The 12,638-nt window shown below is 39.8% G+C and overlaps 1 protein-coding gene across 2 annotated transcripts; it reads right to left on the minus strand.

Annotated features, from left to right (window-relative positions):
* Window positions 1–337: 337 nt before the first annotated feature.
* Window positions 338–11,690, minus strand: SLC17A2 (solute carrier family 17 member 2). 2 transcript variants are annotated; one of them, XM_047795712.1, is made up of 12 exons: window positions 11,584–11,690; window positions 10,190–10,401; window positions 8,275–8,277; window positions 7,596–7,829; window positions 7,147–7,234; window positions 5,157–5,243; window positions 4,520–4,638; window positions 4,235–4,396; window positions 3,597–3,729; window positions 3,364–3,511; window positions 2,474–2,564; window positions 338–1,035 (listed from the first exon to the last, which is right to left on the minus strand). In XM_047795712.1, the coding sequence occupies exons 1-12, from the start codon at window positions 11,609–11,611 to the stop codon at window positions 901–903; spliced, it is 1,440 nt and encodes a 479-aa protein (XP_047651668.1). In that variant the 5' UTR covers window positions 11,612–11,690; the 3' UTR covers window positions 338–900. The 2 variants fall into 2 exon arrangements, with proteins under 2 accessions (XP_047651668.1, XP_047651669.1); XM_047795713.1 differs by lacking the exons at window positions 3,364–3,511; window positions 8,275–8,277.
* Window positions 11,691–12,638: the final 948 nt, after the last annotated feature.

The following is a 12,638-nucleotide window of genomic DNA, read 5'->3' on the forward strand; positions in this document are numbered from 1 at the left end:
TGTCATCTTCCTCCAGCTTTCTTTTTTAATTTTATTTTTATTTAAAATTTTTTCAATTTAACTTTTATTTTATATTGGAGTATAGTTGATTTACAATGTTGTGATTTCATTGTCTCCTCTAGAAGTGCCACATTGACTTCCTTCAGCTCCATTCTTTTTACTTTGCAAGATTTCCAATCCTATCTTCTCTCTCCCATGATTTTCAGTTAACCACATTAATTTAATTTTCTCTTGGTCATTTCCTGGTCATTCATCTCCTGGAAATTAGCGAGGATAAGTAAATATCTGTTTTGCCTGATGGAAATAATCCTGATGTAAATAATTTTAAAATGGCCCATTTAATTTAAACGTGAATTTTAATAGAATGTAATCACATAAATAAACATCCCTGTTTCACCACGTATAAAAACAATAAAAATGTTAATTCTGTGGATTACAGCCTTAAAATTCTATCTGCACTGTTCTCTATAGTATACAGCTATGGTTCCAGTAGATCTTCTCTGTGTCTATAATCACCTCTGTGAAGGTATTTATTGGTGATTATTTTCACACAGATTTTTATTTATCTAGTTCCTGTCAAAAAGGAAATTTCAAAGGCAACAGGTATTGATGTTTCAAGTTTATCCAGCAGTTGTCAATGCTGGCTTCATGTTAGAAATCCCGAGGTGTGTCTAAAAATTAGTGATATCTGGGCTCTACTCCAGACCAACTCATTCAGAATCTCTGGAGGAAAGCCCATTCATCCGGGTATTTTAAAGACTCCCCAGGTATTTTAACACACCACCAAAGTTGAGAATTGCTGAGTCTATGGCCACGAATATGAAGAAAGAAAAATGATAAGTAAAAAATGTTAAAAAACTTAATCGTCAGTACTGCATTTAAGTTTACAACTCTATATTCTTAGAGGCGGGTAAGAGTCCTCTCTTTGGCCCAGTCCTGGATTTCTGCTTGTCCAAATGTGAGGTAAAAAACCAGGCCAAATATGTTGACAGCAGCAGCCAGGAAAAAGACATTCCTCCATCCAGACACAGAATCCTGGAGGCAAGAAACACAGAATCACCAGTGTCACAGTTCTTTCTGCACCAGGTCTAGAAATCCTCCATTTTGTATATTGCAACACTGACCATATAGAATCTAGGGAACAATATGCAATAACCACTTAACATCTTGAGTTATCAAAGAAGGTTTCATGAAACTCTTGGAAACGAGAGGACTCCAAAATGAACATTGCGTTCTGGCTTAAGACGGATTTCTCTTAAACTCAAATAAATTAACCTACACTAATCTTCTTCTAGAAATTTGGACCGCAACATTCTAGAAAGTATCATAGTACTTATTTAAAACTATGCCTTAAAGATCTTCACTCTTGTGCTCTCTGTTTTTGTTTTGTTTTTTGCTGTTGACATCAGTCACGGCAACCCCTTAGAGGACATCTCAATGCAATGTGAGTTATATTTGGTCTGCACGTATGATTCTCTTCACCAAGCCCTTATAAATCATACTTCATTTCTGGCATTATAGGCATAATGGATTCCTAGACATCTGGTCAAAAATTAACCTGAAAACTAGATCACATAGAGATGTATTAAAAACAAAACAAATCCAGAATTCCCACTGTGGCTCAGTGGTAGCGAACCTGACTAGTGTCTATGAGGATGTGGGTTCAATCCCTGACCTCACTTAGTGGGTTAAGAATCCAATGTTGCCATGAGCTGTGGTGTAGGTCACAGACACGGCTAGATCTGGCATTACTACGGCTGTGGTGTAGGCCTGCAGCCGCAGCTCTGATTTGACCCCTAGCCTGGGAACCTCCATATGCTGCAGGTGTAGCCTTAAAAAGCAAAAATACAACAAAGAAAGAAAGAAAAGAAAACAAAACAAAACAAAAATGCCAAATCCTTGTAAGCTGGCTCATGTTTTCCTGTCATCTCAGCCTGGTTCTGCCTTTCCATCTTCCCTACAAGCTTCACAAGCCATACTCCCTGGTCTCACAGGCATTCTTTTTTCACCCATGATTTTACCTATCTTTCAGCTGGCCTTGGAACCCTTTGTGTTTTCATTTTATGATGTTTTTAAAAACTGGAATTAATCTGAGCAGACTTTTCATAAACTTCCCCTTCTGCATCTGTGTCTTCATCTTTTACTTTTCCATAACATGTATCATTCACTCTGGTCATAACTAAGCGATGTTTTATACTTTCGTTCCTCTAGGAAGTTACATATACTATTTTCTCTGCCTGAATTGCTCATTTTTTTATCAAACTAACACCTATTTATTTTTAGAAATTCAGCTTATATTTTTCTCTCCCTGGGAAATCTGACTTACTAGAGTCCCTCATGGATAATTGTGTTGACATCCATGCTTATTTTCCCCATCAGACCATATAATCCTTTAGAATAGAGACCCTGCTGTGAATCTCCAGTGCCTCAAACAATACCTGCTACTGGTAGATGTTCAATAAACTGGCCCAACCTGACTGATAAGGAATCCGGTGGCAGTGGAGGAGATGATTCCCGCGATGAGCCCAAATCCCCTTGAGATCCCCATGAGGAAACTTGCATATCTGCAGGGAGATGATTTTATACATGATTTTACATGGAAAGTTGCCCATGGCTTTTCAGCAACTCAACTTTAATGCAGTTCAGCTCTAAGAGACAAGTCATTTAGCCCAATGCAGTTTCTGATTCCCTCAAGACAGTGAGGGCAATGTCTGTTTGCCGATCCTGAAATCACCTAACCACTGACTCAACAACTAGGGAATAATTCTGTCTCCCAGGAGCCCAGGTGGGCTGCTCAGCATGGCAGGTAGTTTGTACATTGGACAGGACAACATACTCTGGACAAACAGCTAAGGTGTTGGGCCTGGGTCACAATCATAGCTCTGCCTTTGTGTGTCTTCAGGAACGTCACTTAGCCTCCTCAAACATCTCCCTTATAAAGTGAGGGCAATGACAGGGCATGTAGTTGTGAGGATTAGCTATGTTGATGTATAAGTCCTTTGAATAGGGTTTGGCTCATCGCAAGAATATATACATATGTATATATATGTAGTAGCTGATAACGTCAACACTCTGGAAGTTTTTCCAAAACACATGTGAGGTTCCTTTCCCAGAATACACAGTCTAATCTCTAGTGGAGAAGCTACAGAAGCTTCTCATTCAAATGTCACTGGCCAAGATTGGGCATTATTGTTCTAAAAATGCCTTAGGTCATGGCCACATACTGACATATTTGGATATTTGTCATTTTTATGCCACCATTTTGTTCATATGAACAATATAAGAAGGAATTATAAGAAGAAGATTGAGGTATAAACCTCCAGAAGGGAATGGAGGAGGGGAACAAGCAGGTTAAGATCTTACCTGGGGGCAACATCTAAGGTATTGATGATGAATCCCGAATCGCACAGGTTGCTGGTCCCCGGAATAAGTATCAGCAAAATAATGGTTGTTATGTAACTGGAAGCCACAAAAGGCAGAGCCACAGCACATAGTGATGGAAGGAGGAGCCCTGGGCAATAAGACATGCTGTCAGGAAACTTCTCTGACCACATGTGGAGAAAGGGATTGGTTAACTGCGTCCTGACTATCCTTACCTAGGGACGAAAAGAGTTTTCGGACGGTGATTAATCTGAGAAGTTTCCTGGACAGGAGGAAATCTGCCAACTGACCTCCTAGAATCGTACAACTTGAGGCGGCAATAAAAGGCAGGGAGGACAGCACCCCACTCTGAAGGAAGGAAATCGACACAGTGAGTAGTCACAGAGGGGCAGGTGGCCCCAGAGATTATCAGTTACACAGGCCACCCATTAGCCCATCTTCCTGCTATTCTGAGTTGTTTTAAGGGAATTAGCATCCATTTCCACATAAGAAGAACACTATTTCAGGTAAGAGAGCCAGCACTTGCACTACACTGCTCTCCAGAGAAAAGCACTACTCATTTCTGAGGGGAAGTGAAGAATCAGCCAGTACAGAAGTGTTGCATAATGGCTAAGAACACAGATGCTGCAGCAGCTCTACCACTGAGGAGCTGTGTGATCCAGGGCAGGTCCTCTCACCTCAATGTGTCCCCATCTCTACACCTGTGCAGTGAGAATCATTATAATGACTCTCCCAAGATCATTGTGAGGGTTAAATGAGCATTATGTACAAAGCCAAAAGGTAGCAGGCAGCATAGAACTATTTCTCTTTATGGCCATTATCATTTTTATAAGAGTCCCGGAAGCATACTCACATCTCTGATGTTGACATGGAGCACGGAACTGATGTATGTTGGCAGGTAAGTTATGATTATGGTGCATAACCAGAAATGACTGAAAAACCCCGTGAAAATGGCCCAAAGTGGTAGGCATCTGACCATAGCCTTTATGGGGACAGATCGTCTAGGAGAACTGGACTGAAAGGAAATATCTAATTAACATGGGCATTAGAAAAGGCCAGAGGGTGCTTCTCCTGAGCACCCCACACCCTCCCCTGGAAATCTCTGCATGGTCCACAGGTAGAAGGGAGTGCACCATACCTGTTGAGCCAATGAGGACACGATGTGTTCCTTTTCCCTGGCGGTTATGCATGGGTGATGCAAAGGGTCATCATAAATCACTGTGAACCACAGGAGACAGCAGACACAGCCAGTACTACCTGGGAAGCCGCAACCCAGTTAGTTTCCAGGTAGATTTGTGTGCTGGGGGAAGGGAGTTTCCTCTGAAGTAGCACACCTCCCCCATAAAGCATACATATCTCTTCATGGTTATTCCACCATAAGGACCTAAATTTTCCTATTCATTTCATCTCATCTACAAATCTCCTTGTGACTAAATAATTCCAAATACCACCTTTCAAATATAGAATGTCATTTGTCAATGTCGAAGCCCTCTGGAGAGAACATGAGCATGAACATACCATTGCATATCTGATTAATTACTCTTCAGACTCCAGTGGGTGTAACGTTATGTGTCATTAGCAGTAATTTCTTAATATACAACTCTGACATCTGAACCACACAGTAGAAATCTACAGTTCTCAACAGTCTTTGCTATCTTTCATTTAACAAAGGGCATTTTCTCTCAAATGGGAAGAATGTGGGCAAGAGGTAAGGTAAGCATCAAACTAAATGCCTGGGAAATGGAGGTGTTAGGATTTAAGAGAAAGTGACTCACCAAAGATATAGAAGATAAAAGGCCAGCCCAAGGCCTGTGAGATTAGTCCCCCCACACAGAGGATGATGAAAGACCCAAACGCTGCACCTGAAGAGAAGAGGGATAAAAAACACTTAGGAAAATAGCAAAGGTTGAGATTGAGTGGATTCCGTGCATGTTGTCCCAACAGAGAGGAGGCAGACTTAGAAATTACTGGGTGATGAGAGTCTTTCTCCTAGCTCACAGATCTCCCCCCATCAAAGCCATGTGAAGTCATCAGAGTTAATAAATCATGATACGCCTCCCAACACTTCAATGGCTCCTTAACACCAGTGTAACTAAATCCCAATCCTTTGGCTTGTCATAGAAACTCTCTGCAAACAGAGACCACCAGTATTTATAATTAGAGTTACATTCTGACAGGGGCAGTATGACATTGGCAACAGAGAATTAAAGTGTTACAAAAATTAATAAGATAAAGTCCTCCACCTCAAGGAACATTCAGTTCAGTTGGAGAGAAAAGGGCAACAAAAATTCAATATTATAAGTGTAACACAATGTAGAACTTGAGTCTGAACTGTATTTTTCAGAGACCCACAATAGTAAATATATCTTACATGGCAACATAATATGTACACACACACACACACACACACACACACACACACACACACACACTTATAACAAAAGTTTCATAAATCAATACTTAGCCTTACCATGTGCAATTCACTCCAAAATCTTCTATACACTTTTATTTTAAAATACTGATTTTGATCTATTCAATTGATTTTATGACCCCTTCAGTGGGTCCCAATATGCAATTTGGAATAAAATGGACATGGAATATAAATATGATAATAAAAGTACAATTTTTCTATGAAAGTACACATGAGGAGAAAATTAAAACTGATGATAAGATTAACAAATTGTTTACATGAACTAAGCAGTAGGATGGATGGGATTTTGGTAGGAATAGGAGTTAAATGCAAATTGTATGTGGTGTGACCTGAGCCTTGCTTACAGAGGGATGCTGAATGGAAAGGCAGGCTGGGTTGAGCATCTTTATAACCATTCAATAAGGAGGTCAATTTTTATCTGTAAGATGAAGGAACACATTGAAGTTTCCCAAACAAGTGAGAAAAACTGCCCCTTTGCTTTGATGGGGAGAGAAATTTGAAGGAAACAAAGCTAGAGGAGAGAGAAGACTTACTGAGAGCATGTATGTAGAGGAGATGGTGACACCTACAATGGAAGGAGTCAGAACTCAGGAGGGTTGTTTTAGAGTAAAAAATGCAGATGCAGCCATGCATTGGACTGGAAAGAGAGAGACTTGAGTCTCAGTTCTGTTCTTCAAATATACACTCTCAGTGCAACAGCAATGATGAAGTTGTCCAGTCCTTAGTGTGATCACACACTATGAAAGGGAACTGTAGTATGGTGAGTGAGAGTGTGCACGTTGGAACTAAATTGCCTGGGATCATATCTCTACCCCCTGCTAACTATTTGTCTCTGAGAAGTTAATCTCAGGATACTTTAATTCCCTTCTGTGTAAAATGAGTTTTAAAATAGTACTTATATCAAAGGGTTTTGTGAAAATTAGCTCAGAATAGTTAAGAGCTTAGAATAATATGAGCAATTGAAACTCTACTTTCCAGCCTGATTTATCTCCTTACCATCGATAGTCTTAATTATCACTTGCATATCTTTGGTAAAAGGGTATCCATAAAATTTATTTGATCTTTTTTCCATTTATGCCAATTTTTAAAGTTTTAAACATTTTCCTACAAATGCTTTTCTGACTATCCTAGTTCATGGTGGTTTTCTCTGCTTCCAAGTCTTAGTGGCTTTACAGGATACGTGTATCTTTCTTATTTGTTATGTGACTGTCACATTGTTGATTTTTTTTGGGGGGGTAGCACTTTTCTCCATGTCCCCCAAGCCACCCCATGCATGGAAGGAAGGATGTGGTAGGATGAAGCAGACAGATTACAAAGCTATGATCCATCCTTACCTGAGCCCGCAATGCTGGTGAGTTTGCTTCGTTCAAGTGGGGGAGCCCATTTTGCCCAAATTGTAAACTGACCTGTCCATGCCATTCCCTGAAATGAAAAGCATTCAGACTCTTGATCTCTAGTAGAATTTAGGAACCCATATCCCTCCCAGAAAGAGAAAGTAGCTGGGCAGGGGGAAGGATGGATTGAGGGCTGGGGATTAGCATATGCACACTATTGTATATGGGATGAATGGTCTACAGGGATCTGCTGTACAGCACAGGGAACTCTACCCAATACTCTGTGATAACCTATATGGGAAAAGAATTTGAAAAAGAATGGATATGTGTATATACATATATAATTGAATCACTTTGTTGTACAACAGAAATTATCCCAACATTGCAAATCAACTATACTTCAATAAAACTTAAAAAAAAAGAAAAAGAAAAAGAAAGAGCCTGGATACCTGGGCCATGCCCTGGACTGTCCGAATCACAATAACCAGAATCACTCCGAAATCAGCAGCCAGTGGTGTAAAGAGGGTGAGAAGGGAGGAGATCAGCAAACCAGCACCAAGCATCTGTTTTGCTCCAAATATCCCGGCTAAATAGCCACTTGGGATCAAAGTCAGTATTATCCCATAGTTGATGGAGCTAAAGATGATACCCTGAGTCTCTGGGCTCCATTCATACACAGAGGCCTGGGGGGAAGAAAAGGAAATTTTCTTGCTAGGTTCTTTTATGAAAATCTACTTTACAGCCAGAGCTGCTTGGGGTTGGTGGGACCCTCCTATAAAATATCAATTTTGGTTTTCCTCTACTTATTGCAGAACTTAAATATTCCACCTTTTCCAACTATACCCCTAATTTGCTCCTCTCAGAGGGAGAAAAAAATAGAGAAAATAAAGAAGAAAAGAGATAAAGAAATGGTTACATAGGTAGATGTTAGGAAGATGTAAATGAAATAAGCCATTGAGTGATATTTCATCTATCAGAGAAATATAGTAAAAGAGCTTCTTTTTAACTATTTTGGTTCTGGTAAAATTTGGGTGACATGCTGTCTCTCATTTCAAAAAATAAGAAAAATACATCTTTACTAAACTCATATCAAATTTAGAAATCATGGTCTGCCTTAGCAGGGCCGACTTCCTAAAATATATATTACACACTAATAAGATCACATTTTTCTTCTGATCTAACCTGATAATTTTTGGTAGCCCACTAGATAAGTGGCATCTTGGCATAAATTGAATTAAAGAGACAAAAAATGTAAACATGCACTTATCTCTAAGTGGAACTATTTTATCAACTTGAAAAAAACTATAAATAACACAAGATAAAGAATTTTCACCAGAATTCAAGTTTTAAGGAATTCCTGTTGTAGCTCAGCGGTAACAAACCCAACTAGTATCTACGAAGATGTAGGTTCAATCCCTGGCCTCAATCCCTGGCCTCACTGAGTGGGTTAAGTATCCAGCATTGCCATGAGCTGTGGTGTAGGTTGCAGACAAGACTTGGATCTGGCATTGCTATGGCTGTGCTGTAGGTTGGTAGCTGCAGTTCCTATTTGAACCCTGGCCTGGGAACTTCCATATGCCACACATGCAGCCCTAAAATGCAAAAAAAAAAAAAAAAAAAGAGAGAATTCAAGTTTGAGGATGAGGGGTAGTAAAATAGGGACTTTGAAGAGTGGGGAAAACAATTTGGGAAGGTCCCAGGAAGGATGACATACTTAAACCATTCTTTGTAGAATGATTATGATTTGTATAAAGAGAAATAGGAAAAATCATTGTTACTGAAGAAAATAGCAAAAGTGGACTTGCAGCATTTGAAACGACACCCAGGGATCAGAAACTAACCAGGACTCTAACTTGCTCAGAGCAAAAACTGTCTCTGGACCATTGGTAGCAGATAAGAGTGTGCTGAGAAGTGGACCGAGGTTCTGGAGAAGTGCAGCATGTCAAGAAAGGAGCTGGCCACTTGAAGGTATCCTGGATTTTTGAGCACAGGAGTGTGAATGTGTAGAACAAATGATGGAAGAAAGACTGGAGGCAGAGAGGTCATTATCAATAAGCTGGCACCAAGGTAACAACATCATAAAATAACGAGAATGACTTTAGAAATGTACAGTAAATGATAGTTTAAAGGAAGAAATTTAAATAAGATATAATGATGATTCTTGTATAAATATAAAATGAAGATATGATAAAGATTTTACTTTAATTCATTGGTTAATGAGGGAAATGATCAGCTATTACAACTGGCCCGAAGGAGAATTCAAAGCACTACACATTTACAGCAGGAAGTAATGCTGAAATGATTTTAAGTATATGGCAAAATGGCTTATTCAATTGAGGGCCAAGTAGAGGAGAGTATCCACTGATTTTTTACAGGATAAAATTCACTAGCAAGAATGAGCAGGAACCATTGGCATTGCTATTTATTACACAGAACCTACAGAGTGGTAAATGGTTCAGAGACAGTGGAAAGTACAGAGACCTGCTTGGAATCAGGCAGAAGGGTGTGCTTAGACAGAACCTAGTTTTATACTGAAGATATCCAGAAATCTGTTCCTTATTAGAAATGTTCAGGAGTTCCCATTGTGGCTCAGCGCAAACAAACTAGTATCAATGAAGATGCAAGTTTCCTGGCCTCATTCAGTGGGTTAAGGATCCAGTGTTGCTGTGAGCTGTGGTATAGGTCACAGATGCGGCTCAGATCTGACATTGCTTTGGGCTGTGGTGTAGGCTGGCAGCTGTAGCTTTGATACAACCCCTAGCCTGGGAACTTCCATTTGGCACACCTGTGGCCCTAAAAAGAAGAAAAAAAAAGTGTTCATAATTCATTTCCTATAGTTTCCTTGCCTTGTAATGATAATAATCTCAATGAAAGATTATTTTAGTGACAGAAGTAAGCAATATTTCCAAGAAAAATAATTCCAGTTGTTTTTCATTCATCATTGTAAATTCCTCTTCTATACACCAAAGAATTAGGACCCAAGTCTTCCCTTCAAATTGGGTTTTCCCTCTCAACAAAGAGCCCTGTTCTCCATTATACTTACTCCTGTATTAAATTCCTTGATGGATCTGTTGGAGTGATTGAGGGTGAATGCAAGAGGTCTTTCTGTGGAGGCATTGAATAAACCAGGCTGCTGAGTGCCATTCACCATGGCAATGATTGCGATGCTCAGACTCACACGCTGGGTTATCATGGTGAAGTTTGAGAAGTGCATGATGAGAGCTAGTCCATAGCGTAAGGAACAGAATTCAGGGCCTAGAGAAGGATACAGATGTTTTCAATCAGTATCCCGAGATCACCTTCTTTCCATTTCTTCCACTGCTAACTCTGAAAAAACTTCAGATGATCTCACACAGGCTCACCATCATTTTTCACCCAAATAACCACAACAAAAACCCTGCTTTGTCATAATCTTCAGTTGACTTTGAGATGATAAATCTGGGATCTTACAATCAAATATGGAGGCATTTATGTCACATTGTTCCAAAATAAAGTGAATGGAGAAGATGGAGAAAACCAGTCACAGTAACTCAGCCTCCCAGCTGCAAGTCTGTGGTCCCATCTGTTTTGCATATTCATTTACCATAAAGCTTGATAGTTTATACTTTAGAGAGCTGCCTTTGAATTAAGCTAGTCAAACACCCAAGGGTTCTCTTTTAAAATACCTGAGAGAATGCATAAGTGAGCACTTCCACTTCCTCCTTAGTATAATGATCACTTGGAAATAATTTTGTCATATGTCACTAGGATCTGCCTTCACCTATGTTCAGCTTTACAAAAAAAAAAAGTTAATATGGGGAACCATTTTTACTCTTTGTAGGTGATTTGCTACAAGAGAAACACATTTTAAGTCTCCATAATATGGACCAATGGGCTAATACTGAAAGTGTCCCCATGTGAATAATGAATTGCTTTTTGTGGAGACCTGGGACTAAAGAGAAACAATGAGAGAACCTGTGAAGAAACAAATAAAAATATAACAGAAGAAATCATTTTTAATGGCCAAATAGACTCTAAGGGTGGGACTGGTTGCCTGCCCAAGAATTATTTCTCTATTACTAGAGGTTTCCAAAGCTTATGGAAATAACTAGCTAGATAGCAAGGAAATTCTAGCAGAAACTCATACACAGATTGGAGGGTTGTTTAAAATGGCATTGTCTGGACTCATTCTGTTCCTTGTGTCCCGGGATTTATTGATCATTTGATTTAATTTCTCATAGATAACTCAGTGGGGCTCCCTAAGGAGAAAGCTCAGGAAACAGGATGAGGAGCTGGTCCAATGTTACCCTGGGAGAATCTCTACAACAGGGAGCCGTGTAGAAAAGAAGGAGAAGGAGGGGAGAAAAAGAAGGAGAGGAGAGCAATAGTGTGGAAAGAGCACTGGAAATAAGCTTCCATTCTTCCATAGGAGCCCTCAAATAAGAGATGTGGCTTTACCTTTTCTGGTGGAAGGCTCCTTGTCCATTTGGCTCCCCTGGGAAATTGTACCACACTCTGTGGTGGAGATTCCCTCTGCCCTGAATCTCTTTCACCACGACGAGCTTTTACCTATGGGGAAGAACAACAATCCAAAACAAGATACACAAGTAATTTGCTTGTGTCAATATTGCCTTCTCTGAGCATCAGTGAAAGTTTTGATACAACACAGCTATATGATTTAAATTTTGCAGTACATTTCTTTTTTTTCCTCCTTTTCTTCTTTTTAGGGCTGAACCCACAGCATATGGAGGTTCTCAGGCTGGGGGTAGAATCAGAGCTACAGCTGCCAGCCTATACCACAGCCACAGCAACACCAGATCTGAGCCACGGCTGCGACCTACACCACAGCTCACGGCAACACCAGATCCTTAACCCACTGAGTGAGGGAGTGAGGCCAGGGATTGAACCCGAAACCTCATGGTTACTAGTCAGATTTGTTTCTGCTGCATCATGATGGGAACTCCATACAATACATTTCTTATTGCTATGTTTATGGAGAACTAAATTTTTATGAGAAAATCAGCTAAGTGATTTAGAATTAGTCATTTAAATTCTTTATCAATTTCCTTATCTGTTCAATAAAAATAAGTCTAGAAAGGAGACTTCTTCTGAGTGGCACTAGAAGAATTGAATGAGAAAATTGCAAACCACAGAGAACCAATGCAAAGGTAAGGAATGTTATGGCTTGAGGCAGATCAGAAGATGGGAAAGTTAAATTAAGCTCAAGAGTTGAGGAGGCAAGTTCCAGAGCAGCCCTTTCTTTCATCCTGACCATGTTTCTGTTCTTTCTGTACAACTAGAACAAAGTTCCATAGTATCTTTGAACATGAAGAACAAAATTGTATAATACTTACATGTGTTACTGTAATAGTTAGTGGTTTAAAAATATTTATTCTTGCAGTTCCTGCTGTGGTGCAGCGGGTTAAGAATCCAGTGTTCAATCCATGTTTGATCCCTGGCCCAGCACAGTGGATTAAGGATCTGGCATTGCTGCAGCTGTGGTGTAGGTTGTA

Source organism: Phacochoerus africanus, chromosome 9 (assembly GCF_016906955.1).
Source record: "Phacochoerus africanus isolate WHEZ1 chromosome 9, ROS_Pafr_v1, whole genome shotgun sequence".
NCBI classification, from domain to species: domain Eukaryota; kingdom Metazoa; phylum Chordata; class Mammalia; order Artiodactyla; family Suidae; genus Phacochoerus; species Phacochoerus africanus.

Bases quoted from the DNA above. Each gene is read 5' to 3' on its own strand.
- SLC17A2 (XM_047795712.1), bottom strand. From the start codon at position 11,611: ATGGACAAGGAGCCTTCCACCAGAAAAG. The intron at 7,235-7,595 runs GTATCCAGGCTC...TTTTCATTTCAG, and splicing joins CAGTCCAGGGCATGGCCCAG to GGAATGGCATGGACAGGTCA. The intron at 5,244-7,146 runs GTAAGGATGGAT...TCTTCTCTTCAG, and splicing joins CACCAGCATTGCGGGCTCAG to GTGCAGCGTTTGGGTCTTTC.